This window comes from Anser brachyrhynchus (assembly GCF_964034855.1).
Source record: "Anser brachyrhynchus genome assembly, chromosome: 1".
NCBI classification, from domain to species: domain Eukaryota; kingdom Metazoa; phylum Chordata; class Aves; order Anseriformes; family Anatidae; genus Anser; species Anser brachyrhynchus.
In genome coordinates this window covers 167,005,509-167,031,306 of record NC_137694.1, presented here as the reverse complement: position 1 = coordinate 167,031,306, position 25,798 = coordinate 167,005,509, and the positions used below count along the sequence as shown (strand labels likewise).

The following is a 25,798-nucleotide window of genomic DNA, read 5'->3' as shown; positions in this document are numbered from 1 at the left end:
GCATTTGTTGTACCCTCACTGTTCATGTTCAGTGGGCGTGCGTCACACTGTGGGATATGTGATTCACCTGCTTGCAATGCCCTGTGTTCCTCAAGACAGTTTTAATGCTTTAGCACAGAGCTCAGTGAGAACTTACCTGAAATAATGGATTCCCATCCTTGGAGGTGTTCAAGGCCAGGCTGGATGGAGCTTTGAGCAACCTGGTCTGGTGGGAGGTGTCCCTGCCTGTGGCAGGGGGATTGGAAGCAGATGACCTTTGAGGTCCCTTCCAACCCAAACCATTCTGTGATTCCATGATTCTGTGATTGATTCTATATAGGTCTGGTCAACATTGCCAGGAGAGAGAAATCCAGTTAGAAGAGTGCAATGAAAAGCTACTAGCATAGTAGGGGCGAGCCTGTATTAAAAAGGAGAGAGCAGCACAGTTCAGTTTATTTAACTTAGGCAAATGAAGGCCAAGAGGAAATACTATCACTGTGTGTGGATATGTGCAAGGGAGTAGAGGAAAGGGAAGGAGAAGAGTAAGTGGGAAGAGATGATTTCCAGAGGAACTTTCTAATTGAGATATTAACAGCAGCTAACAGCTCCAGTCAAGAAGAAGCAGGCTGTTTGCATAATGGGTCAGTGCTCAATGGGAAAATTAAAAAAAAAAAAAGAGAGAGAAGCAACATAATTCCCAGATCAGCAGGACCCAGGATCAAGGAGTCACTGCTTTTTGTAGAGGCAAGACCTTGCCTTGGAGAAAAGCTGGAACTGCAGCTGAGCTGGAGTTCAGTGGGAGCTGGGAGCCTGGAGCAGCGGGTGCAAGGTAGCGCTGCCAGGTCCCCTCCTGCTGAGCTCCAAGCTCAGCAAGGCTTGTGATAGTAGTCCTGCTTCTCAGGGAGATTAAATCCTGCCTCCTGGAGTGCTAGTGGCTGTGTGGGCCTGAACTGCCGCATTCCCACTGACTTCAGTTGCAATGAAAAGGTGCTATGGAAAGCCAGGTGCTTTTTGCTTGTGTTTCTTTATATGTATCTATTATGTGTGTGTGTGTAACATATAAATATTTATATAAATATATATATATGTCTTGCAAAGTCACATCACCTGCAGTACTTAGCCTCGAGGACTTAAGGAGGAAACAGCAGAAATAGAGAACAGATAAGGACACAAAAGAAAGTAAAATCAAAACATAAATAACTATATGGCATTTCTGGGAATAAAAAGGGGAAGAAATCAGGCCTTTGTTTTGCTGATGCAATCCGTGCCAGCATGCTAAGCAGTAACCCCAGACAGAAAGAAAAAAAAAAAGAAGGAAGAAAAAGTGGGGTTTTTTTGTTTGTTTTGTTTTGTTTTTAATAAAGGAAAACATCTAATTTATTTATTTTTTCCCTCTCAGACAGTTACAGGAAACTTTGCCAATGTGATTCATGGTTTGAATGCAAACCACCTGACAGACCAAGTCATTCAGAGAAGCAAGCGAATGATTCTGGATACTCTGGGAGTAGGGCTTCTGGGGACCAGCACCGAGGTCTACCACAAAGTGAAACAGTACAGCAAAGTAAGTTTGGCATTCGTGGTATACACTAATGATTACCTACAGGAAAAGGAAAGGATAATATAAGCTATAAAAGGAAACTTTGTCATTGTGAAGTTATTTGGGGGTTGGAAAGAGGGAGGCAATGTTCTTCCCACTGGAGATGGGGAAACTTCATTGCTTGAGTTATTTTTAACTCTGGATGGGCAAAGCTCTGTGTAACAGACTGCATGCTAAGACTCCCCACCACAAGCAGAAAATAGTTTATTAAGAATCCCTTTCTTTCCTTCACCTATGAGATCTTATTAAAAGCACCAGCAAAGCAAGCATTACTTAGCACTGGACTTTCCAAAATAAGGGACAGTTAAATGGATGAAAAGTTAGTATTGAGTTATTTTCAGTCCACAAAACATTACTGTCATCAGAGGTACATTGGCCATGTTTCTCCTCCAGTCTTGCACTGCTTGTGATAAAGGAATACTTGACCCCAAGGAGAGCCCTTCCCAACATAGGATTGCATCAGTGAGGATGGGATTTAGCCCGGTGTTTTACTGCTAATACATGGCTAGTTGGGCTCGGGCTACAGAACTCTGCGTGACAATAAGACTGCTCGCACAGATATCCCCCCTCCCAAACTGTGGTGGTTATTCCCTTTTGTTTAATTTCATAAAGATCTTTTGTTGGCGAAAAGATCTGAGCATCAAAAGGAGAGGAACAGCGCCCTTTAGAGCACGGGGGTACCGGCATCAGGAGGCCACATATCATTTACCAGGGTCTACTAAAATGTTGAAAGACATAACCTTTACCGGGAGATCTTCCCCAACAAGATGACTGCCCTGAGGGAATTGCTCATGAGCAGTGAGAAACGACACGGATGGCCAGAGGTTTTGTGGAGGTACTGAATGGCCAGGTGCATGCTGTTGGCCTGCCCCCTGTGATCTGCTTGGGTGGAAAGAGCCCTTGACAGAGGTCATCAGGAAAATGAGTTTCTTTTCATACTTTCCAATATAAAGGTATTTCTCCTATGAAAGGGAACAGTTGGGTCTCAAGAGAGTAGGATCTGATCTCAGTTACATCAGAGATACAGCGCACGTTTATCCTTGGTTTCAGGACTTTGAATTAATTGATGTCAATTTGTTCCAGATCTACAGCTCAGACATATCCAGTACCATCTGGGGCCACTTGGATTTCCGACTGCCTCCTCTGTATGCAGCTTTTGTGAATGGAGTGGCTGTAAGAGATGCTCTTTTATTTGCTCTTAAATCACACTAATTGATTCCATTCTCGCTCCAGAGAACAGCATGCTCCTAAAATCTTAGTTTACTTTATTCTTGTGCCTGAAGCCTACTACAAAACTTCACTAGTGTCTTTCCCTAATGTGCTTCAACTTTCTTCCAATGAGACCAGGCTCAAGGTATAATATATATGTGCATCCCTTACCTTTAATTTGGGATTCGGGGCTGTTTTCAAAGGTCAGAACTCTACAGCTTGCTGCTGCCTGGCTACAGCAACTGCATAACAAAGAGATGCTCCAGCTCTCACTGGTATCAGCAGATTTCACTCCAGTTTGCAAAGTATAGTAACAGAAAAACACAGATACAGACATATGCATGTATACATACACACATACAATGTATCACAGAACAATTTAATCTTCAGTCAGGCAGTTTGCAAAAGCCAGTTCTGGATTTTGGACGCACTTTGCCAGTAAAGCATGATTGGCTTCCTGGAAGTTTGTCTAAATTCAAATTTAGGCTGAAACCAGGTGAAATCAACAGATGCACCAAGAGGTGGGAGTGAACTAATTTGGCTATGATGCAAAACTAGAGAAGGTGACTAGCCATGGAAATGATACATTAAGCCTATCTAAATTCATTTGCCAACAGGACCAGAAGTCTTATCTGACACCTCATTTCCAGTGTAGAAAAAAATTGTAAATGAGATACAGTACCTCTTAGTGAAGCCAACAGGAATGCAGCTTACAGGGTATCAGACAGTTTTCGCCATCCCACATGCAGGGTATCCTCACAGCTGGCATCAGGACTCTTCAGGGCAGGAACTTGATTTCCCTCTGTCTGTCCAGCAAGGCACTCCTTGCAGCCTGGTCTGGGGTTTGACAGAGGTGTGGATGCCCAGCATTGCAGGGCAAGAGCTGAGCACCGGGGAGCACTGCCACCTTGCCAGTTGGTAAATCTCTGAAGGAAGACGTGGGCAAATGGGTGCAAGGGTTCAGATTCTGAGGCATTACTGTATTAAAAATGCTGTTCCTGATGCTCTCTGGTCTTTAGGACTTACAGAAACACCTAAAAGCTGGGCTCTAGGTGTGGGAGAGAGGAGAGATCTCTGGATACTCTTAAGCGAAGCAGCTTGTCCCAATATTAAGATTGTAGATTTCTCCTGCTCCCAGGAGCTCCAGGCAGTCTGGCTCCTCATGCAACATGAGGATGTGCTCAAAATCTAAAGTCTAAAAAAAAGGCTAAAGTCTGATGTCCGTTTGCAGGCTTGTGCTGGTTGCACCAGAGAAGTTATTCTGATATAACTTTGTTAGTGGGGGTGGGCTTGGGCTGCTCTGGCTTTAGTGGGGTAAACTCTAATGCCAGCTTCAGTTGCAGCACAGGGGAAGTCAATTCATTATGTTTATATATTGTTCTGGGGGAAGTGAAAATTCACCATTCATATGGCAGACCTAAAATTGCTGCTATAATTATACCATCTAATTAAAGCTGCAAACACTGCTGTAGAAGAGAAGAATCATTGTCAAACTGGTTTTAGACTGGTGCAACCTGAGTTAGAATTATGAATTAACCTGAGTTAGAATTATTTTATATATATTTATTATAAAGCATGATAAATGCTTTATATTGCATTTCCACTTCTCACAGAGCCACATTGAGAGTAAAGGACTTAGAAGAAAGACCTTTTAAGTTTCACTTTCTAAGGAAAAACTAGTTTTTCAGTCTTTTTTACACCAGCTACACTATTTTCATTTGATTTATCCAGTCTTGCCAAGTCCGAGTTTATTGCTGATAACGAATCAAAGCTTCTCTTTCTGTTAGGTGCACTCAATGGATTTTGATGACACGTGGCATCCAGCCACACACCCCTCTGGGGCTGTGCTCCCTGCCGTGATTGCTCTCTCCGAGGCCTTTCCTCAGAAGAAAAAAATCTCAGGTCTTGACCTGCTCTTAGCTTTCAACGTGGGAATTGAGGTGCAAGGCAGGTTGCTACGCTTTTCCAATGAAGCCAGGAATATTCCAAAAAGGTACATAAAAATACTTCAAGTAAAAAGTTAAATGGAAGTGTTAATATAGTTAATTAGATAGCACTTAATATACAAATAGCATAGTTAATCATATTTTCTGTTGTCAATCCAGCAATTTTGCAAAGCTTCAAGCAAATCTTAAACATGAATATACGTACGTCTCCTTACTGCTTGGGTAATCGATTGCTTTTTGAGAGCATTGATCAGCTTACAAGAAGGCTCTGCTGCTCTCTCTATTAATTAAAATCAGCAGCAGAGGAGCAACATTTACCAGCACAGGTCTAAAGATCTCAAGAACATATATGACCTTGCTCTCTTGCTCACTTGCTCTCAGCAGCCTGGAGTCACCTGTACTGGGCTCAGAGCAGAGCCCAAGAAGACAGGGTGGGGGAAATGCCCTCGAAGTATGGGGTGGACTAGATGTCTCCTTGGTAGCTCCTGTGTTTTCCTTCTACCAATTTTGCAAACCTGGTTCAGAATAATAGACCTTGCATCCTCCAGTATGTGTAATTTATAGATGAGGAAAAACTATGATGCTTTTGCGATTTTCCTGTTCAGTTTACCTTGACTTATGAGCACTTCTAACTTTCCAGTTGCTTTCTGGGAAGGCCCTATTACAAGTGCTATTATTCCAGCTCAACTTTTTCCTGGGGAAAACAGCAGTTTCTTCCATTAGGACCACACCTGAAATAAGAATGTATGCTTCTTTACAGTCCTGTCCACCTTCCAATGTAGTAAACGGAAATTGAAGCTTGTATATATAGTGAATTTGGATGACTTTCTGAAATAGGGTAACGAAGACATTTTGTTTTCTCAGGTTTCACCCACCAACTGTGGTTGGTACGATAGGGAGTGCAGCAGCTTGTGCAAAACTGCTAGCTCTTGACCGGGTGAAATGCAAAAACGCCTTGGCTATTGCTGCCTCCTATGCAGGTGCCCCCCTGGCGAATGCAGCAACCCAAACGAAGCCCCTCCACATTGGCAACGCTGCCAAGCACGGGCTGGAAGCGGCTTGCTTAGCCTCACAGGACCTTCAAGGAAACAAACAGATCTTGGACATGGAGTCGGGGATGGGTGCCTTTTACACAGATTACAGTCCACAGTCTCTGCCAACCTTGCAGTCCTATGCTTGGCTGTTGGACCAGCAAGATGTGGCCATCAAGCGCTTCCCTGCTCATCTTGGAACGCACTGGGTGGCTGATGCAGCATCTGCTGTTAGGAGGAAGCTCGTAGAGAGCCGCGACAACTTGCTTCCCCTTGATAAAATTGAGAAAGTCATTGTCAAAGTCCCAGAAGTCAAGTACGTGAACAGGCCCAGCCCTAACTCGGAACACGAAGCTCGACACTCCTTCCAGTTCGTTGCCTGCTCTGCTCTGCTGGACGGCAGCATGTCAGTCCAGTCCTTTGCCAGTGAGAACATCCAACGGCCGGCCTTACGGGAGCTTCTCTGCAAGACGCAGCTACAGCACCCTGCCGATAACAAACCTAGCTTCGAGAGTCTTTACGGCGAAGTGACTGTTGTGCTTCAGGACGGCAACACGATTAGCGACCGCTGCGACACCTTCTATGGACACTGGAGGAAGCCTCTGAAAAAGGAGGACCTGGAGAAAAAATTTCAATCCAATGCCTCTGAAGTCCTCCCTGCAGAAGCCACAGAAGGCATTATAGAGACTGTGTACAACCTGGAAAAAGTAAAGGACTGTTCCATATTAAGTATGTTTTTATCAGGACAGTCAGCTAGAGCACTTTCAGAGAAACTGCGCTTACTTTGAACTCACAGCTAGATGCTGTTCACAAAGCAAACAAAATTCAGGAAGAGGCCTTAGTGACTCAAGCACTTTTAAATTGGACTTACTAACACAAGAGCCATTGTCAGTCCAATATTCTGGTTTTTGACTAAGTAAGTAATTTAGAAATAACACACATGGTTCAGTGAGAGAGGCTGAAGATCTGCTGGCACAGTCTACTTCAATTATCTTTGTGTCTCTAGAGGCAGAGCACTGCCTGTGTGCTGCATAAAAATTTCCCCAGTCTTCTGCCAAAGGAAGTCTGCACGTTCTGCTTCTGCAAAATCACTTCGTAAAGGAAATCCAAATTCTGGAGGGGTACGGAAATGCTGTCTCTATGAGAAACACCACTGTGAGAAGGACAGAAAATAAGTCTCTAAACATGTATTTCTGTACATTTAGCTATGAAGTCTCCCTGAAGAGGCCACCTGCTACATCAGAGCTTTGACGTTTGTAGCAAAATAAATACACAAAACAGAGTAGTAGCTCTTGATACTCTGCAGTACGTCAGGCTTTGCTATCAAGACCGGAATGTTCTTCATCACGCTGCTGCACAGCAAAAGGGGCAACTCTATGCTCCTAGTCCCAGAAGCATTATTTCCCAGCCCCATCTTTTGGCTGCTTAATTGTACAGGTTTAGTCCTGCCATATACCCACTTCAATTAAAAGGTGCTGGCTCAACAGGAGATTCAGCCCCACTTCAGGCACTGAGACAACCAGGAACTTTTAACAACTGTGCATTTACGCTGGGGGGTGTTTATTCTGAGTAGGCAAGAAACATTTTACAGTGAGAGAGGTTGTGGTAGTCCTACATTTTCTGACTGCATAGATGCAAGTGTAGTCCTGGTAAAAGATATACCATGCTCTTGTGAACAATTGCAAGTTTTTAATAAGAAAACTGCTTCTGCTGTATTTCAAGTTTATGCTCAAGCTGTTTACTTCAGAAGATTATCTGCTGTCGTTTTACTTTGATAACCATTCCCACTCAGCACCAATTAGTGATGCCGTGTTTAGGAGATTACTGCAGTGTCTGCAGTAGGTATCAAGACACGTCTTATGCTGCAACCACTAAGTGACCACAGTGGCAATCTACTCACCTTGGTAACTAATTCTGGGAATCTTTAGTTCCCTTGAGCCTCACCACTTTTACTTAGACAGGGCCTTGAAAGATTGTGCTTCAAAGAGAGGCTAACTTTTACCCACATTTATAAGATCAAAGCAGGTGTTGTTAAGATGTATAAAGTGTACCTACTTTAGAGCACTGAAGTATGTAAAAAAAAAGTTTAAAAAATAAAAATAAAGCTACTTCATTTTAGTAAAAAAAATTATTTCATTTATTACACCACTAGTTGTATATTTTCCATATGCAAATTATTAATTTGTACTTAAGTTCTTTGTATTTAAGTACTTCGTACTCTGACTCTTGGTTTATAAAATTAGTTTATCTAGGGGGTTCTCACTTTTTTTCAGAAAGACAGTAGTTATGCTTGTTTCAAGACCTGCAGAGAAAAGATCTTTTTCCCTTTTGATTGGAAGGAGAAATTAAATTACTCCTCTATACTGAAGATATAAACACATTTACAGCTCTGCCATCTGTAATTATAGCTGGGTAATCCCAAATGTAAGTTACGGATAATCATCAGTGATGTGAGAAAAACCCATTGGATGAGAAGGGTGCCTGTGTTACTTATCAAGACTGAATACATTTGGATTAATAAATCAGCAAACACAGCAACTTCAACACGTGCTTTCTATTTTAAGGGAGAAACAAATAGGATTAATATGGCAATAACTACCTGACGTATTACAGATTAAGAAAAAACACCAGGAACTGTGAAGTTTGATAGCTGCATTATTTTATTAATACCATCAAAAGAAGCTAACTGCTCGTGCTTTGCTAAATTGATTTCCTTGCAGAAGTCTGTACACTCTCATTCAGGCAAGTTTCAGGACTTCCTCTACCATTGTTCCAATTCCATCAAAGATTTCGTGCAGAGGAGCCTTGCACATGAAAGCACAGGTAGTAACTATTTTATTGGCTTTATCCACATGGGATTCACTTACATCTTTGCAAATGTGCTTACATCCAAGCTCTGCTATAGCAGATGCTGTTTCAGCATCAGGAAATCTGTAAATAAAAAATATGGCGATTAACATAAAAAGGGATGATACAGCCATATAGTTCTGCCAACGTTAACTTGAGTGAGAGAACAACAAGAACATTAAGTGACAATATTTAAGTGACTTTGTAGTTGATGACAAGGGAGTAAGAGACTTCCAGTGTCTGTTCATCCCCATAACAACTCATCCAGTATCTCTGAAATGCAGTCATGATGCTTGAAGGTACAATTCTGTTTAACAAGCTTTGAGTATGTTTATAAGATGATACCAAGTGCAGCAATAACTAATCCTCAGCATTTTCTGATATGGCAGCTGAACTTGCAGGCATGTTAGACCTTTTCCAGCACCTCCATATAAAGTCTTCCACTGGGATTCTGCAGTGAATTTAATTTTCTGGGGATAAGGCAGGAACAGGGGGATGGAGGAAATACCTCACTATTACTGCTGATATGAAATTCCACTCAGAAATCTTATCAAGAGTTGACAGTCCTTGAAGCAGCACTGATTTCTGCCATGGCCTATTCGCACATGCTTCCCCTAAATTGGCCCCAGTCCACTACCAAGAGAAAAATTTCACTGAAACTCTGTGAGCAGACAAAACCCCACAGACATAGTTCAAATGGCCACTCTAATTACTAAGTTTTTAAATCTCAACTGGGCAGACACCTATCCTTCATTTGCACATTTGAAACATGAGTCACAGACTTCAGGGGTATTGGGTAAGCAAATTCAGTATCTCACTTAGTATGAGCTAAAATCTGTCACTCAATTACCACAAATGTAGCAAAAAGATAAAAATTTGATACCCTCAGTCACCTGCTTGTTGGCACAACCAGGATCCTCTTTAAAAAATTGTTTTGCCACTTTCAGGACTGATGGACACTACATCCAGTGACTCACTGGCATCCACACTGCACAATAAAGCCAGTGCAGGAACCTATGTTGCCTTCAGTGGCTTGCAGAATGATGATTTAGGCAAGAAATAAGGTTGCCTATATTTTTCATACTTTAATTGTAATGTGTCTGTGGATTTTGACGTTATAGGGCGTATCATAGACCAATATATTTCTGAATTCAGGGATAAGTTGTTCCAACCATAGTACATACGAAGTCTCCTGACCTCATGCATTCAGTCCATCTGCCCTAAGAGCACCATGTCTACGAGTATTACCCAAGTGAAACTTTAAAATAAGAGAAAGCTGTCAATTACCAAAGGGTTGCTGACACCAGAGACCTCAGATGTTAGCACAGAAGACTGGACATTTTCTAATCCTAATTCCCACATAAATTAACTCCATCCCTTTCCTTCTTACCTTCCATCTACGTTTTTATCTTGGCCGACCGTGACTTCACAACCAGGAAAGACTTTAGCTGCCAGGACTGGCGATATACAGCACAAACCTATGGGCTTTTTAGCTCTGTGGAAAGCTTGGAGTGTGGAGTTCACGTGCTCGTTGACAGTACAGTTCTTGCCATCTACAGCCCAGGAACACAGGTTCTTTGCTACACCAAATCCACCTGGAAAAAAAATAAAAAAAAAGAAAAAAACCTCATATGTAAGACTGCCAAAAGCCATTAAATTCAGTACCTGAGAGAAGTTCTCCTTTTTACAATATAATCATGGTATACATAGGACTTTTGCATTACCATACTGAAAGCTTTCTGCACACAAAACATGAGGGGTTTGTAATGTTACAAGTTCAGCTGCAGATTTTTTTATACCACATACATTACAGAGGCAAGAAAGCTTAGTGTTTCTCCAATAAGTAACAAATAGAGAAATTGCAAGCCTTGTATTCTTTGGCTAGTCACTGGAAAAGCTGCACCACCTGGTACATACCCCTTCAATAACCAAGAGGGAGATTAGAGGAAAGACCAATACTTAAGTAGGAGAGTGCAGTTCAAAGGAGTAATGCAAACAGTGGTTTGCCCCTTTACAGTAATTTAGCTCACAAATTTTAGTTCAATACTTAACTACAAAAGAGCGCCCCCCGCCCCAAATTCCACCTAGAGTTAAAAAACATAAAAGATTAACACAATAAAAACAAAACAGATAATACCTAAAAAGGAGTTGGTAATGTACAATGTTCTGAGCCATGCCACATGTGAATGATAAGAATATCCTATTAGAAATAATGCTTAATTTGTCTGTCTAGAAGTTGGTTACAACAATCCTTTAATTGCATTTAATCTTCATATAATTGTACAGATTACATTTTGCAACACTCATTTGCTGGATTTAGAACTATCAGAATTATCAAAGGTTATTAAGTGTAACATCCATTATATTTAATTCTTTATACATAATAAGAACAGTATTAACTTTTCTACAATAAATAATCTTCCAGAAGAATTTCAAGGGACAACATCAAGAAGTTTTGCATTTTTAATATTTTTGCTTTCACTCAATCCCTTTTGTTTGCTGTTACATGGAATCTCTGAGGTAACGTTTTAATTTTCAAACTTAATATAATTTATTTCCCTGTAACAGTTATTACCGCAACTCCCCTGAGCTCGGGTTATAATAGAGCATGAAATTAACATGGAAAATATTTGCTAGCCACTACTCCCAGACCAGCCCTGATGTCACCGATTCACGAAAGCTCTGGAAGTGGATTTCCCAGCGTTATACACACACTCCCTCTGCTGGCCTTACAACAGAAGACAGAACAACAATTTCAAAGTCAATACTTAGGCACAGCTGTGAAGACAATATTTAACAAAGTTATGAATATTCTGGAAAGTGATCTTGAGCAAGTCACAATTTTCTCATTACACTTTAGTTTCTTCATCTCTGAAGTGATTGCAATTACCTCTATCTAAAAGGCAACCTTGTGGCCTATAAATAGTTATCCACAAACATACTTACTGTAACTTGATTAGCAGCAGACCAGATACACGATTAAAGTAAAATGTGGCCACATCTGACATTGAGCATGTTGTCAACCTGCTATTTTGCCAACAATTTCAGAGGCCCTAAAATGAAGGCACTACCATGCAACATCACATTCAGGCCTTACTTTTCAGTTCTAGTCTGTGTTCTTGTCCAGAAGTAGGTACTTAGATCTTAACAATTTTTAGAAGTAAGGAATAGTCTGATGTATATTCCAACACCAAAACAACACTGGCTTTTTAAATTAATGAACTATAAAATAATACATAAACCAAGATGAGCTGTCAACTCACAAGAGCTTGCTAAAACATTCTCATCTTCAAAATAAGAAAAAAAAAAAAAAACATACCTCTCAATTTCAAGAGAATAATTTATTATTATACAAATGAATTTAAAAATATAAAAGCATCAGAGACAAACCATTCTTTGCAATTGCATAATCACAAATTATTCTTTTAAAAGCACCTACCAGGGAAAATAACCGCATCAAATTCACTGACTTTCAGTTCAGCCAAATCCTGAATGTTTCCTCTCGCCAGTCTGGCACTTTCGACTAACACATTCCTCTTCTCATCTGTTGGACTTCCTTTTAGGTGGTTGACTACATCCCTTTGCTCAATATTGGGGGCAAATATCTTCACCTAGAATACAGAAATGAAACAATTTTGTGCATGTAAACATAACTCTTATGTATCAGTGACAATGACGGTCATTTAGTGAAACAAGTTTTTGTTTCTGAAGTCTCTCATCCAAGACAAGTGGATTCCACAGGCCTGATCTATTGCTTTAAATAACTAAAAAAAAAAAAAAAAAAAAAGCTGATGTATGAGGGTGGGTAAAGCTAGCCAGTCTCCCCATGCTGTTTTTAAGCCTTTTTGATAGGAGTGCATTCTTGTGCCAACATTACCAATTCTGGCAGGGCCTGCCTTCACTCTGCAGATAACTGGAAGGCCAAACAGCACCACAATTTATACAAGCTGCCTGAATGGACAGACAGCAGAGTCTCAGAGTGCTAAAACAGATGTTAAAAAAAAAAAAAAGTTTAATAGATAAAGATGCAAACTTTACAAGCATTTCTAGTACAAATATTATAGTTACTCACTCTACTAAGACTCGTAGCTGTAAGTAGAAAACAAAACATGGAAGAACATGTTTCAGTTAGGTATAGAGTGTAAAAACTGAATCAAAAACAAAGCTTTGGGAAGCGTCTACCACAGGGGCTGCTGTGTTTTGATGACTGCTTTGCAGACTTCTCAGTGCTGGCTGTGTTAGTTAAGAGAGGATGATTTTGTGCTAAATACGGGGCTTATTTTTTTGTTCACACGGTGGTGGTGTCACCGTCAGACCCCTGAGAGTGACCACCTTCCATCATCCGAAGCCACAGACGGGGAAAAAAGCACGACACTGCAACCGGCTCCAAACCTTTCTAGGGAATCCGAGTTACCGAAATAATACTACAGACAGCTACCACTAAACAAACAGGCAAACCCACGCGAGTGCTAGAGCCTGACTTCCGCAAAAGCACTCAGAAAGCGGATCAAGTTCGACCCCCATCTCATTTCTAGCTCTCCAGAGCTGCTGCCTCCCCTTCGCTCCTTGCTCATGACCTAGGGATGGCTTTGCGGTGCCCCCAGCCCCCGTGCCCAGGCACCCCTCGCCCCGGCCAGCCTGAGGCGATGAGGACGAGCCGCGGCGATGGGGCCGCCGCGCTCCTACCTCGGCGCCGCCGCGGCTGAGGTGCACCAGCGCCGCCGAGGCCTCGTGAATCTCGCTGCCATCAAAAACGCCGCAGCCGGCCAGCACCAGCGCCACCCGCTTGCCCATGGCGGCCGGATGACAGCCGCAGCACCGCCCCGGGGCTCGGTCGGTGGCGGGCCGAACCGCCAAGGGGCTCCCACAGCCCGCCTACCCTCACAGCGCCCCCCCACCTTGCGCCTGCGCTGCGGCGGCCGACATTTTGTAGCGCCCGCCGCGCCGCCCTGCCCGGCCCGGCCCGGCCCCTCACCGGGGGGCGGTCGGGGTCAGACACACGCACACACACCCCCAGGGAAATTTGAGTGGGTCGGTCCCAACCCAGAGAAATACAAAATATAAACATGTTTTGTTTAGAGCGGAGGGGCAGTTCGACACACGCATTCAACGCGGGACTCCCTGGGCTCAGCGGCAGGAGCGGGAGGGTTGGCTAGGTTTGGGCATCGGGGAGCCAAGTCCTCTGTGCTGGAGTCCTCCTCACGCATGAAGGCTGGGCAAACGCTGATATCTGGAAAGAGTCTTAATTTCAGTGCATGTGTGAAGAGTAGATTCTGAAACTCCTGTGTGCTAGGGCCAGGATTAATGTTTAAGCTAGGGGACTGAGCACCTTCAGAGTTGGAATTCCTTTTCTTTCTGTCCTGACTTACTGACTAGTCTTCCTGGATGGACCCTGAACCTAAACTGTAGGTAGCCTCATCTCCAGTATCGCTTCTGGTCCTGCTTCATGGATGATGAAGGATCATCCATGGATGATTGATGGATGTCACACTTATAGGTAGCCCTTTTTCCTGGATTGGCTTTGGATCTGATTGGGAAGTGATGTTTCTGTCTACTTCAGATCCACCATGTTATGTCCCTGTGCCATAGTCCAGCTCCAATTTCCTCATGCTGTCTCTGCCCTGTGACCTTATCACACCCCTCTCTCTCTCTCAGCTCCCTGTTCTCATCCCAGTTCATGACATGTGCTGGCCCTGGCTCTGCATCACCTTGAAATAGCCCCATGATGATTCATCTCTGGCCTGGGCCACAAGAGCAAATAGCAATAAAAGCACTTCACAAGGGGTCCACCTCTTAGACCAGACCTTTTCAAGCTGCGAGAACACACCTTGGTGGGGGAGAAGCTGCTGTCAGGGCCCTGTGTGCAGTAATAGGTCTTAATTACCCTGGCCAGCCTCAGCGGGGGCTCCACCCAGACCTGCTTTGACCATGGGCTCCATGTAAACTTAGACCTGGGCATCCAGATGTGACCTGAGCTATGCTGTAGGTGCATCTGCCTGTCCAGTTCTGTCTCCTGCAGCCCTGATAAACAAGCTGTGAACTTATGTTGCGGGTGGCCTTTAGTCTTGTCTCCTGCATGGAACCTGGACACATATTATAGGTGGTCCCATCTCCTGGCTGGACGCTAAGCTTGACTCTGCCTTGCTGTGTCTGGGGCTATTGCTGGATCCAGTCACAAACACATGCCTGTCCCCATTCAGAAATTCCAGGACTGTACCATGGTCACTCAAGGCGCCGTCCCAGCTTGCACCATGGTCGCCTCTGCTCCTGGCTTGTCCTCCCTTGCAAAGCAGCTTATGCTGCTCCCTGACATCCCTACAGCTAGCAGACCTAGCACAAGCAATTGAAGTTGACATCTGACTTTAAATAGTCACGTATTTGGAGTGGGAAAGAGTGCCACGGTTCTGCTACGTGGCATCGCTAGGGTGCTTGGTCAGGTCGACAGCTGATGACATGGAAAACTAAACTAGCTGTTCCAAATCACAACTTTTGGCTGCAGCAGCAGGGTTTCTTTTCCCCTTTTCTCTCTGTTCATTCCATCTTGTGTCTCTCACATGCAGAGGCGAGAAGATGCTGTTTTATAATGGGAAAACACAAAGAATCTTCTTGTTTCAGGAAAACATTTGTCTTTCAATGCTCCAAAAACTAATACAGGGAATTAGAAAAAATTAGGAATGCAGTCAACTTCAAAAGTTCAGCTTTGTAGCTAATCTTGTTTTTTTTTTCCTCAAAGCCTACTAGTGGACAAAGGTGGAGATCAATTCTGTGAGTTGACAAAAGGCACTTTGACATGTTTCTGGATAATTAACTAGACAGCTGCTGACTCATACTGCTGGCATGTGAGCTTTTTAGCTCAAGTATATTTATTCAGAAATTCATTAATCATTTACTTTCTATTTTAAAACGTGGTTCACATCATAACATAGCTTGCATGAAAAAACAGTACTGTGCTGCAAAAGTTTCCTATGGGATGCAATGAAGTGAGATACAAAAAGGCTATTAAAATGAAAATATACATACCAGACAGATTTGCCATCTTAGTCATTTGGTCCAACACCTTCAGCAACCACAGCAGTGCCTGAATGGATACTTACCAGTCTGCAAAGATGCTGCGCAGATGACTGAGAACAGGTTCGTGCTGTATTTCTAGTTTGGCTAATGAACAGCTATGGCACCTTCATTACTTCACTTTGCTTCCTTGCATCCTGGTTTCATAGAAGGGACAAACTACTTCTTTTTGTTCAGAAACCACTCCCAGAGTTGCACATCAGAATCTCTAAAAGTCAGAACTACTACTATATGCCACACAACTGCATGCCTTTTTGAACAGACAGAAGGGATGGCATCTTATAAAACATTCAAGCTAGGAAGCAAGAATGAATAATTGCACATTATATTTTATAAACCACAAAAAGAGAGATTCACTATAAGGCAGACACACAGGATACCTGAGATTAAAATTAAATATGGAAGTCTATATATGCAAGAAATTAATATATGGTGCTGAGCCACATACATTTTAAAAATTAGCGGCACAGAATCAAGTAACAATGAAGTGAGATACAGACATATTGACAAAAGACTTTAATAGCTCTGCCATCTTAAAAGTTTCTAAACACATTAAGTAATTCCAGCATTACCCAAACAGATATCCAGAAGCCTATTCTGCATTTTTATGTAGGATGCAGATTTTTTCCCTCGAATGTGGTGGGTTGAGTATAGTCTAGCTTAGTGCTGAGGAGAGAACTGATAGCTCTTCAGGAGCTTACATGAACTGAGCAGTGATATCTCTCCCAGAACCTCACAGTCAAAGTCCACAGCAGTTATTTATTTACCCAGTGAACAGCACTAACCAGTGCTTTCACTGCAGATGCCAACAACCAGACAGCCTCCTGGACTCTGATGCCGGCATACCCTGTTTTAAACTCTAGAGATGTGGAAAAAAAAGCTATGTTTGCCACACAGATTCTGCTCTCAAACCTGTCTTGACCTTATTTCTTAGCCAGAGAAATCCACATTCAGTCAACTGACATTTCGTTTAGTCAGTCATAGAGATATGACTGACCAAGATATCCCTTAGTAATGGGGATATCCCTTTGTTAATGGGGAAATAGATCCCTTTGGTAATGGGGATATCTCTTTGGTAATGGGGAAAATAACCTCACAACTATTTTTTCCCCCAATACATCCACATGCAGTCAAGTCAAAAATTTAGTGTCACATACCACTAGATATTAAAGTTTTCCATTAAAATACGCTATTGCGCATTGTCTCCTTCCTGCTATAGCTTAGCTTCCTTCACAGGTGCATGCAGGACTAGTACCTAGAAAGGAAATTAGAGAAAAATTAGCACCTCTGTACCATCCTTGGGCTCAGAGAACCTACGCGAGCAGGGAAGAGTTAACACTGCCTGTCAGCACCGTGTCACATGCGAGGACCGATTCAACACGCGCTTTTCCGAAGCAGGAGAGAGAAAAATAAAAAATAAAAAACCTAAAACACCCCCCACCGCAACTTTCGGCGTTTCTTTTGGTCCGTCCCTCTCGGCCTGGCCCCCTGCCAGTGCTCCCCGCCGCAGGGGCGGTGTCGGTCCCGGCGCGGAGCCCACAGCCAGGCCGCGACGCCATGAGGGCGGCCGGCCGCTGCCCCGGGCTGCTGCTGCTGCTGGTGCTCGCGATGGCCGCCTGGGGACTGCGCTTCCCGCAGCGGCACTGGCCGGTGCCTTACAGGTGAGGGACGACCCAAGAGGGCTGGGGCCGCCGCAGACCCCTTGCTAAGCCCCGCGGGGAGGTGACGGTACCGGGGGGGCAACGCCGCAAAATGGGGGAGCCCCCCCCGAGGGGCAGGCGGCTGAGCGGGTCTGTGCCCCTCACCCTGCTGCTGCCGTGACAGGGAGCGCCCCGCGGGTGTAAAAATGCTGGCTAGGGGCTCAGGTTTGGCCCTGCAAGGCCTTGTTGCAGTCGGTATCAGCTGACTGAGCTGGCTCGGCAGTTGCTTTCGTTTTTCTTCCGATCCGAAGTGGTGCCGGAGTGCCCTGAGATGAGTGCCTCTGAGCTCCTCGTGCTGCCACAAGGGGCATCAGCACCCCGGTGCTCTCACCGGAATTCACTGTGTGTGTGCTAATAAAGCTAAGTTAGGGAAACCCTGCGAGTATGTCTGGTTCTGTCCGATCCTGCTTTCATTTGGGGGGTCCCGTTCTCAGGTTAGGGGCTGGCTGGGGCTGGAAGCCCCATCAGGCGTTCCTGGTTGTGTGGTTTTGTTTTCTTTTAGTTTAGAAGTTACACATAGCATCACCTTTTTAATAAAATCCTTACCCTGCTTGTTGTTAGTACTGTGTTTGCTAGAGTTCGCTCACAAGTAAGGGAACAGGTACCACATATTTGACCTGTCAGCTGAGCTTTTCCTTCCAGCAGATGCATTATTGCTCCCAGAAATGCTTTAAAAATACTCATTTAATTTGTATTTTAGTAAAAAGTTGTGGTGTGGAAATCAGGCTTTTTTTTTTTCTTTAATCGAAATTCACTTCGTATGCCTGTTGATGATAAGTGAAATGGAATAAAATCCTGCTCGCTGCTCTGTAGCTACTTTAGCTTCAGGAGAAGGCATGGTACTGTGGCAAAAGTAGAGGACCGTGTAGCGTGCTCCTGCATTTTACTGAACTGAATAGCCAGGACTTTGGATATGCTAAGGAAAAGACCCTCTTCGGGAGAAAGGCTGCACTTAACATGTGCATTTTGTGGAGGTTTGCTGTTTGTAGAGAGAGGTATAACCTAGTTTAACTGCTACCTAATGAATGTCTGAGGTTTTGAAAGCTCATTGTTTAATTCATAGCAGTTATGTTTTTATCAAGTGATGTCTCAGGGATTGATCTTGCGGTCACGAATCTTTCAGATTTTCCAGCAAGTTCAGTAATTGCAAAACCTGGTCTCAGGATGGTCAAAATCAGAGTACAAACTTGTTGGTCAGTCCGAGACTGACACTCAGAAATGCAGTATTTTAATGCTTCTGAACTTCCTTGTTCTCTTGTTGTCACAAGCGGTGTGCAACGGGAGGGGAAAATGAAAATATAAGGCTTGTAATTTAGAAACAGGGCTTAAATGTATAGATGGCATAAGTCTTTGTTTTCTGGCTCTGTGTTCTTGTTCCAGCCATACTCTTTTTCTCTCTCCTTTTTTTTTTCTTTCCAGCACGGACAAAATACAATTAGAAATGTCGAAATACAGCAGCAAGCATGGAGAAGTCCACAGGGAAAATCCAGTGTCTAGACAGAGCAAGTGACCTTAGTTGGCTCAGAAAGTCCAGTGTCATTGAGTCATCGCTTAACTGGGGGATCTGTCTCATTCAGTAGCACCGGACACAAGTGCCAGGATGTGCTGAAATCACAGGGTGTGCTCCGAACGGGCTGTGTATGCCAATCTACCTTGTTAACAGGAATGTAGGAGCCTTACTTTAAATGAAATAAAGTGAATGAGTTGGAAGGAGATTGGGAAAGGAAAACTTGCCAGAGGGTTGTGGGGGTTTTGTTGTCTTTTTTTTTTGTTGTTTTGTTTCCCTCTCTGTGTATGGTGTGATAAGTGGATTCAGTCTTCAGTTTTTGAGGCTTAATGGGAACAATGAATGGAAGAAGTGGACCTAAGTTCTTAGACCTCTGTCTAAATTAGCATAGAGGAATGACATTTCTTTCTTATATTGTGAATATTCTAGAGTAACAATGGCTCCATTGGGGGAGCTATTACTATAAAATAGATTACCAGAGCAAACTGGTCAATCCCTGTTTAGACAAGCTTAGGAGAACGTTTTAGAGGCAGATAGGTCTCAAACCATCCTCTAATCAGCATTTATATCTCTTTGATTCTGCGAATACAAGTCACCCTTTGTAATCCACACGATTTCCACTTCTTAGCCACCAGCACTGTGTACAACATGACTTGCATTTGCATTCTCTGTGGCCTTAAGTCCTGTTTCTGCAGATGCACGCCTCAGCAGTCCTGTGAACTTGTGCACTTCAGGTGTTGCAGCATCTGGATCACAGAGTCTGCCTGTGGCAGGTGCTGCACACCCGACCTCTCCGACTCAGGCTCTCGGGAAGTGGCAAAGCAGTTACTCCAGCCGTGAAGCTGTGCTTATCATCCTGTGTGCTTCTCTTTCTCAATGCAGGCGCTTTGATTACCGTCCAAAAACTGACCCTTACTGCCAGGCTCGTTACATTTTCTGTCCCACTGGCTCTGCTGTTCCGGTTATGAAAGAAGAAGACATCATTGAAGTGTATCGATTACAGGCTCCAGTATGGGAATTCAAATATGGGGATCTACTTGGACATCTGGTAAGGTGATGTTTCTGTTTAGCAAAGCTACAGCAGCAAATTCACCTGAATTGAACAGCAGGTGTCAAGAGCAAGAGCTGTAAGATTGGGATAATCTTGCATGGAAGATCATTGGAGCGCACAAACTAGGAAAGATACCTGAAGAGCAGCAAGTTCCAAACAAAAGTTGCAGAATTTATCTTGGCTAAAGAAGCATGACCAGCACTCTCGATGGGTTTGAAGGTGTTCCACCACAGACCTGCATGTTGGGACTATTTCATATAAACATGTCATTACGTTTTGGGTTTCTTTTTTTTTTTTTGCACTAGCACTGCTTCTAGAAAACACCCTCATTTGGCTCCTTATGTCAGATGAAATGTCTGCTTAGTGTGCTAACTTCTGTTGCAACAAACTTGGGTTAAGTTTGCATGAACATAGATATCTGTCGGGGTGGAAAACTAGCTGGTCAGAATGGCAGATCATAGGGAGTTAGTTGCTTTTATGGTTCTTTTGTGGGTATTATGATTAGTGTTGAACCAAAGTCTATTTGTGGAGTCATACAAATATGAAAGAATCTCAACTTTAACAATATTTATAGCTGTACCAGTAGTATAAATAAGCTTCAGAGCACGATCCCTAATGACTAAAGTAATATTAATGAACATGAAATAGCAACATCAAAACCAAGCACACAGAGTCAAAAATGGAAATAGCTTCAAATATCATCATCTTAGTTGTTAAACTAAGACTGAATTTGTATATTTACTGTACAGCTTCTAAAATAAATATTTATCTCATTCCTTTTGTGGCTTTCAGTGCTTTTTGGTAATTTAGTTCTGCTCTATATTTCTTTGATACCCTTGTGAGTTAAGCATTCAAAAACAAATGTGAGCTTTGATGATGAACTCCTGCTGAGTATGTGCCGCCAGATAACAGAATATATGGTGGGTAGATAAAAAGGCACTGAGACAGTGTGACTCCCAAGTTAACAGTACGTGCACGATACAATCTAGTGTGTTGTGCATCGACACTACTGAAAACTAAGATGATGCAGGAACTACTTTCCCTTTTCTCACCCTGCTGCTCAGCAGCTCCCAGGTGTCTGATTGGGTGCAGGTCAAGCTGATGTCAGTATTATAGGATCATTTTTCTTTATGTTAAAGTTTGTGTTTATTTATTTTATTTTTTCCCTGTGTTCTCCCCCCCCCATTTTTTTTTTTTTAATTTTCCAGAAAATTATGCATGATGCTGTGGGCTTCAAGAGTGCTTTAACTGGCAAAAACTACACAATGGAGTGGTATGAGCTCTTTCAGCTTGGGAACTGCACATTTCCACATCTCCGGCCTGGAATGGACGCACCATTCTGGTGTAACCAGGGAGCTGCTTGCTTTTATGAAGGAATAGATGATGCACACTGGAAGGAAAATGGAACTTTGGTTCTTGTGACCACAATATCAGGTATACTTCAGATGCTCTGGATGGTGCTAATATCATAAAATACAGTCAACCTTGTCTTTATGTAAAGCATAGGATCATTAGGGTTGGAGAAGCCCTCCAAGATCATCTGGTCCAACCATCCCCCTACCACCAATGTCACCCACTAACCCATGTCCCTAAGCACCAGGTCCAACCTTTCCTTGAACATCCCCAGGGACGGTGACACCACCACCTCCCTGGGCAACCTGTTCCAGTGCCTGACTACTCTTTCTGAGAAGAAATGTCTCCTCATTTCCACACTAAGCAGTATCTTTTCATTTATGTTTTGTAGGTTATTTGCAATGTCAGTGGCTGATGCTACTAATTTCCAACTGAAATCTCTGCACTTCTTTTTAATATAGATAATGATATTCAAAGGCTGCTGCCTTTCGAACAATGCACACTGAAGAGTTGTTTAATGGGTGTCATTTGGTGTAGCTGTGTAAAAACACTTGAGTCTCTTGACTATAAAAATAGCAAAACAGCTTGTAGAGAACGATTATGGAGTCCCTTCACATGCTGTCCTCAAAACAAAGGCCTCCTATTGTGAAGTGGCAGATGACTGCTGAGACAGGAATAAGTGGTGAAAATGTGTGCGTTACCGAGCAAACAATTAAGGAAGGCATATTTAGAAATACACATAACTGTCAAAAATATTCATCTCAATTTCCATCTCCTACATTTTGTGTCATAAAAACTGTACAAATGTCCCTAGCAATAGGTTTCTCTGTCATATGTCATCAAACAAAACCAGTTTTATACCTCTAAATTTGTGGATGATCACCACAATAACTTCCTGATACATACTGAAAAATGAAATCCTAAAATAAAAAGGTCATTGGAATAAATCTGGTTGATTACTATAGTAATGCAGTGACTTGTGAGCAAAGCTCCCTGAGGACTTGAGAGCTGTAGTTCTGCACAAACAAAACAGTTTACTCTCTCAAATTAGTGTAATAAGTGGTACAAGGCACACCGGAGTGTGGAATTGCTACAGCTAACACAACGTGGTGCTTTATCTTCGACCACTTCTGCCTTCAGCTGCTTGCTGGACTCGGTCCCTAGGTTCTCTCGCTGTTGCAGATAAGAAATTCTCGGTAGTTCTTTAAGCAATGAAATAAGTGGAGCTGCTTTCCTCTGAGTTTGTATCTCGTGACTGAAGATATGGTCGGATTCTTTTGTATGAATCCTAAGCTAAATATTTCAAACAGTTTCGGAATGTGTAATACTCTTGTCTGTGTGGATTATTCAATGCCTGAGAAAGGTGAGACCACACCGGTGCCTTGTAGAGGCGTTATTACTGTCCTGCAAGTCTCTCTTGCTTCCTGTTTCCACAAAACTTTTAGGAAGATGGCAGTTTTGCATTTTAAATTGTCTGAATTTGACTAGGAAATCTGAACGTTTCCATGGAAGAGAGCGAGTGGATGCAAGCACAGATGGACAGCATCATGAGCTAAACTCGCTTCCTTCAGGAAGCAGGCGAAAAGCATCCCATCTTGTGGGAGAGGACTTTAACACATGAAACACCTGGACCCTTTTTACCCTTGCAAGATCCTATTGAACTCTTTGTCAGCAGTGTCAGAGAACACAAGGAATCGTTTTCATTTCCTTTCAAACATTGTAGGCCGGGTTAGTGTTACTTACCAGTGTGTTTCTTTTGTGAAGTTAGGGCAGGAATACCCGGAGCCTGAGTTTTTGACTGTCTAGGCATTATCCAACAGGTTGTTGTGGAGCCGTGCATAAACCTGTAATATTTTTGTTTGGTTAACGATGTTAAGTCCGTCTTGGTCTTGTTAGGAGAGACAAATCCTGTTCAGTGACGTACATTGCAGAATACCCACTAGGGAGCTAATCTGGTAGGAATTAGAGAAGATAAAGGGAGCTGCAAGCCCATCTACAGTGTACAGTAACTACAGTTCTTGACACAGATTTTAATGACTTGCTGCTTTATTAAAGTGAGTAGTGGGCAATTAAAAAAGAAATTATCCAACACTTTCATTAAACAGAATTATTATCATGCTCTCTGTGAAGCCCCAAAGCTCTTTAAGTGTGCAGTGAAGAGCAAGTTATAATGGGGGCAGCCTAGGAGGACAGTGTGCAGAGCTGCTCTGTAGTACTTGCCTGCACGCGTGCCTTACCTTGGGATAAGCGTGAGATGTGTTCACCCTCTAATGACGAGCAGACTCAGAAATCTGACCTTCACAGCTTGTTCAGGGGGATTACGTGTGGCGTGCAGCACCCTTGTTCAGTTGTACCCAGTGCAGTGATTGAGGAAAGAGAGGGATAAGGGCTAGGCTGAAATGCATCGCTAGGAATATGGGGGAAAAAGGAAGATGAGTCCCATGTTCCAGGTCTGTTCTGACAGATGCATCCACCTGTAGGAATCTTTCAGAGAGATGAACTGAGTTAGAGATGTCTTCCTCATTTCACTTGTGAAATTGCCCATCACCAGAACACTCCAAACTTGTATTAAAAAAAAAAAAATCCTCTAGGTATTTAATTTTCCTGGTCTTCACATTCCACTGACATCTTTTGGCTTAGTTTGACATTGATGGCTGAGGAGCTGCTGAAACAGAAGAGTGTCTCAGTCAGAGGTTACTTAGGCATCTTCTGTGGAGAGGTATGAAAAACCCTGCTCTGAGTTGCAGATTTGGTTAAAGTTTTAGGAAGGGCAGAAAAACCTGTTGCACTGCTGAATACTGTCAACATCTGCTGTAGATAGGATAAAACAAAATGAGGAGTGTCACGATCCTCAGAAGTTTGAATGTTCTGGCACAGTAGCAGGAAATGGGGCATTAAAAGGAAGTAAAGTTTGAATAACTTGCACATAAGTTGTTTTATTTAAATATTAGTTACATCTTTGTGTTTGTTACCTGGTCTCTGTAATGCTTACTTTCATCTCTTACAGGAGCCATGTTTAATGAAATGGCAAAATGGGTAAAGTATGACAACGAGACTGGCATTTACTACGAGACCTGGACAGTTCAAGCAAGCCCTGACAAAAAATCCATAGTATGGTTTGACTCTTACGAATGCTCTAAATTTATACTGAGAACATACCAGAAGCTGGCTGACCTGGGAGCTGTGTTTAATAAGATACAAACAAACTATACCAGCATAATTCTGTTCAGTGGAGAACCTATCTATTTGGGAAATGAAACCTCTATTTTTGGCCCTCAAGGAAACAAAACACTGGCAGCAGCTATAAGAGACTTTTACTATCCATTCAAACCTCATAAGACAGTCAGAGAGTTTTTTGTGGATCTCTTAAAAATAATCGATCGTGTCATCTTGAATCGTGAGTTTTACCTCTTCTACAACTTGGAGTACTGGTTTTTACCTATGAAGTTCCCGTATCTCAAAATAATCTACAAAGAGGTTCCTTTACCTGTTGGCAGCAAAACTTCTGTCGGTGTGTAATTGCTTACGGAAGAACCAGATTTGTCCTTTTGCCAAAATATGCTGAAGGATTGTGGAGTGCTCCTGCGATGGTGTTAAAGTGCTGTATGTCTCACTGCTAACTGTAAAAGCTGTTTTACAGCCACGTGAAGAATATGCCTTTTTTTCTTACGAGCTGCGTAAGTCCACGAATGCTTCAGCATCTCTGACTTGGCCGGCTTCTTTGCAGCCGTGGACAGCAGCTGGCCAAGGGCAAGCTGACGCGGCTCCAGCTCATGGTTAAACCACAGCGCCAGAGGTTGAAGTGGAGGCAACCCGCCTGCCCCGCTCTCAGGCTGTTGCCACGTAGAAAGCACCTGGCCACCAGTGGCTGCGAGACACAAGCAGTGCAGGGACCTTCTGGTCTGACCAATCCAGCTGTCTGTGGGCTGGGGCTGAGAAAGGCGAGCGCCGGGCTCCTTCAGCTGTGCCTTAGATCACTACGTCTGCATTTCTTCGCTCTGTACAACTGGGACCAAAGAACTGTTCGTGGGTTTGTGAAGCGGGGTGGGAAGGGGCAGTGAATTTATGGTAAGAAGGCCTGGGTGGTATCTTGTTGCCACTTTGCCTCCATCACCTGCATTGTAAACACAATACAGATGGCTCCCTTGGATTTGTGTGGTAGTTTTCTAACGCAGGTCTGTTAAAGCGTCTGTTTTGATGCACAACTGAACTACTGCTTGCAGTAGTGCTGCTGTGTCAGCTGCGGCGTCCTTGAAGTTTTCCTGGCTGCGCCTAGAGCAGCCTGGCAGCTCGTTCCCCCTTTCCAGAATGCCAGTGTTCCCTTTCCTGTGGTCACAGGGGTGCTTATACACAAAAGCACACACCTGCAGCAGCATAATCATCTGCAAGCAAACAAGTCACTTTTTTGTTTATAGCCCCTGCCAAATGAGCAGCACTGCTGCAGAGGTTATGACTGTATAGCGGAAGCAAACAGTTTCATTGGCCTTAAGGTGAATTAATGGCACGCTGC

At 43.2% G+C, this 25,798-nt stretch overlaps 3 protein-coding genes across 11 annotated transcripts in view; 2 read left to right on the top strand and 1 right to left on the bottom strand.

Moving 5' to 3' along the window:
* Positions 1-8,593, top strand: part of ACOD1 (aconitate decarboxylase 1) — a 35,197-nt gene extending 26,604 nt beyond the window's left edge. For 8 of the 9 annotated variants that reach the window (XM_080556356.1, XM_080556354.1, XM_080556355.1 and 5 more), the window contains 4 exons: positions 1,379-1,540; positions 2,660-2,749; positions 4,573-4,778; positions 5,596-8,593. In XM_080556356.1, the coding sequence (XP_080412482.1) occupies positions 1,463-1,540; positions 2,660-2,749; positions 4,573-4,778; positions 5,596-6,550 (1,329 nt within the window). In that variant the 5' untranslated portion in view covers positions 1,379-1,462 and the 3' untranslated portion in view covers positions 6,551-8,593. Of the gene's footprint in view, positions 1-30; positions 967-1,378; positions 1,541-2,659; positions 2,750-4,572; positions 4,779-5,595 lie in introns of those variants that run through there. The other variant, XM_080556358.1, reaches the window with a different exon arrangement.
* On the bottom strand, positions 8,405-13,575 carry LOC308178219 (glutamine amidotransferase-like class 1 domain-containing protein 3, mitochondrial). The gene is made up of 4 exons (XM_080556493.1): positions 13,296-13,575; positions 12,049-12,220; positions 10,000-10,204; positions 8,405-8,693 (listed from the first exon to the last, which is right to left on the bottom strand). Exons 1-4 carry the CDS (start codon positions 13,401-13,403, stop codon positions 8,501-8,503), a joined length of 678 nt encoding a protein of 225 aa, XP_080412619.1. The 5' UTR covers positions 13,404-13,575; the 3' UTR covers positions 8,405-8,500.
* A 1,779-nt stretch (positions 13,576-15,354) lies between these two features.
* On the top strand, positions 15,355-25,438 carry CLN5 (CLN5 intracellular trafficking protein). Its single transcript, XM_080556451.1, has 4 exons — positions 15,355-17,338; positions 19,767-19,932; positions 21,144-21,369; positions 24,296-25,438. The coding sequence occupies exons 1-4, from the start codon at positions 17,235-17,237 to the stop codon at positions 24,805-24,807; spliced, it is 1,008 nt and encodes a 335-aa protein (XP_080412577.1). The 5' UTR covers positions 15,355-17,234; the 3' UTR covers positions 24,808-25,438.
* Positions 25,439-25,798: the final 360 nt, after the last annotated feature.

Excerpts from the sequence above, each read along its gene's own strand:
- LOC308178219 (XM_080556493.1), bottom strand. The coding sequence starts at position 13,403 with ATGGGCAAGCGGGTGGCGCTGGTGCTGGCCGGCTGCGGCGTTTTTGAT. Across the intron at positions 10,205-12,048 it reads TGATGCGGTTATTTTCCCTG|GTGGATTTGGTGTAGCAAAG; the intron begins GTAGGTGCTTTT and ends TTTTTTTTCCAG. Across the intron at positions 8,694-9,999 it reads GATAAAAACGTAGATGGAAG|ATTTCCTGATGCTGAAACAG; the intron begins GTAAGAAGGAAA and ends TTTTATTTACAG.
- CLN5 (XM_080556451.1), top strand. The coding sequence starts at position 17,235 with ATGAGGGCGGCCGGCCGCTGCCCCGGGCTGCTGCTGCTGCTGGTGCTC. Across the intron at positions 17,339-19,766 it reads CACTGGCCGGTGCCTTACAG|GCGCTTTGATTACCGTCCAA; the intron begins GTGAGGGACGAC and ends TTCTCAATGCAG. Across the intron at positions 19,933-21,143 it reads GGGATCTACTTGGACATCTG|AAAATTATGCATGATGCTGT; the intron begins GTAAGGTGATGT and ends TTAATTTTCCAG.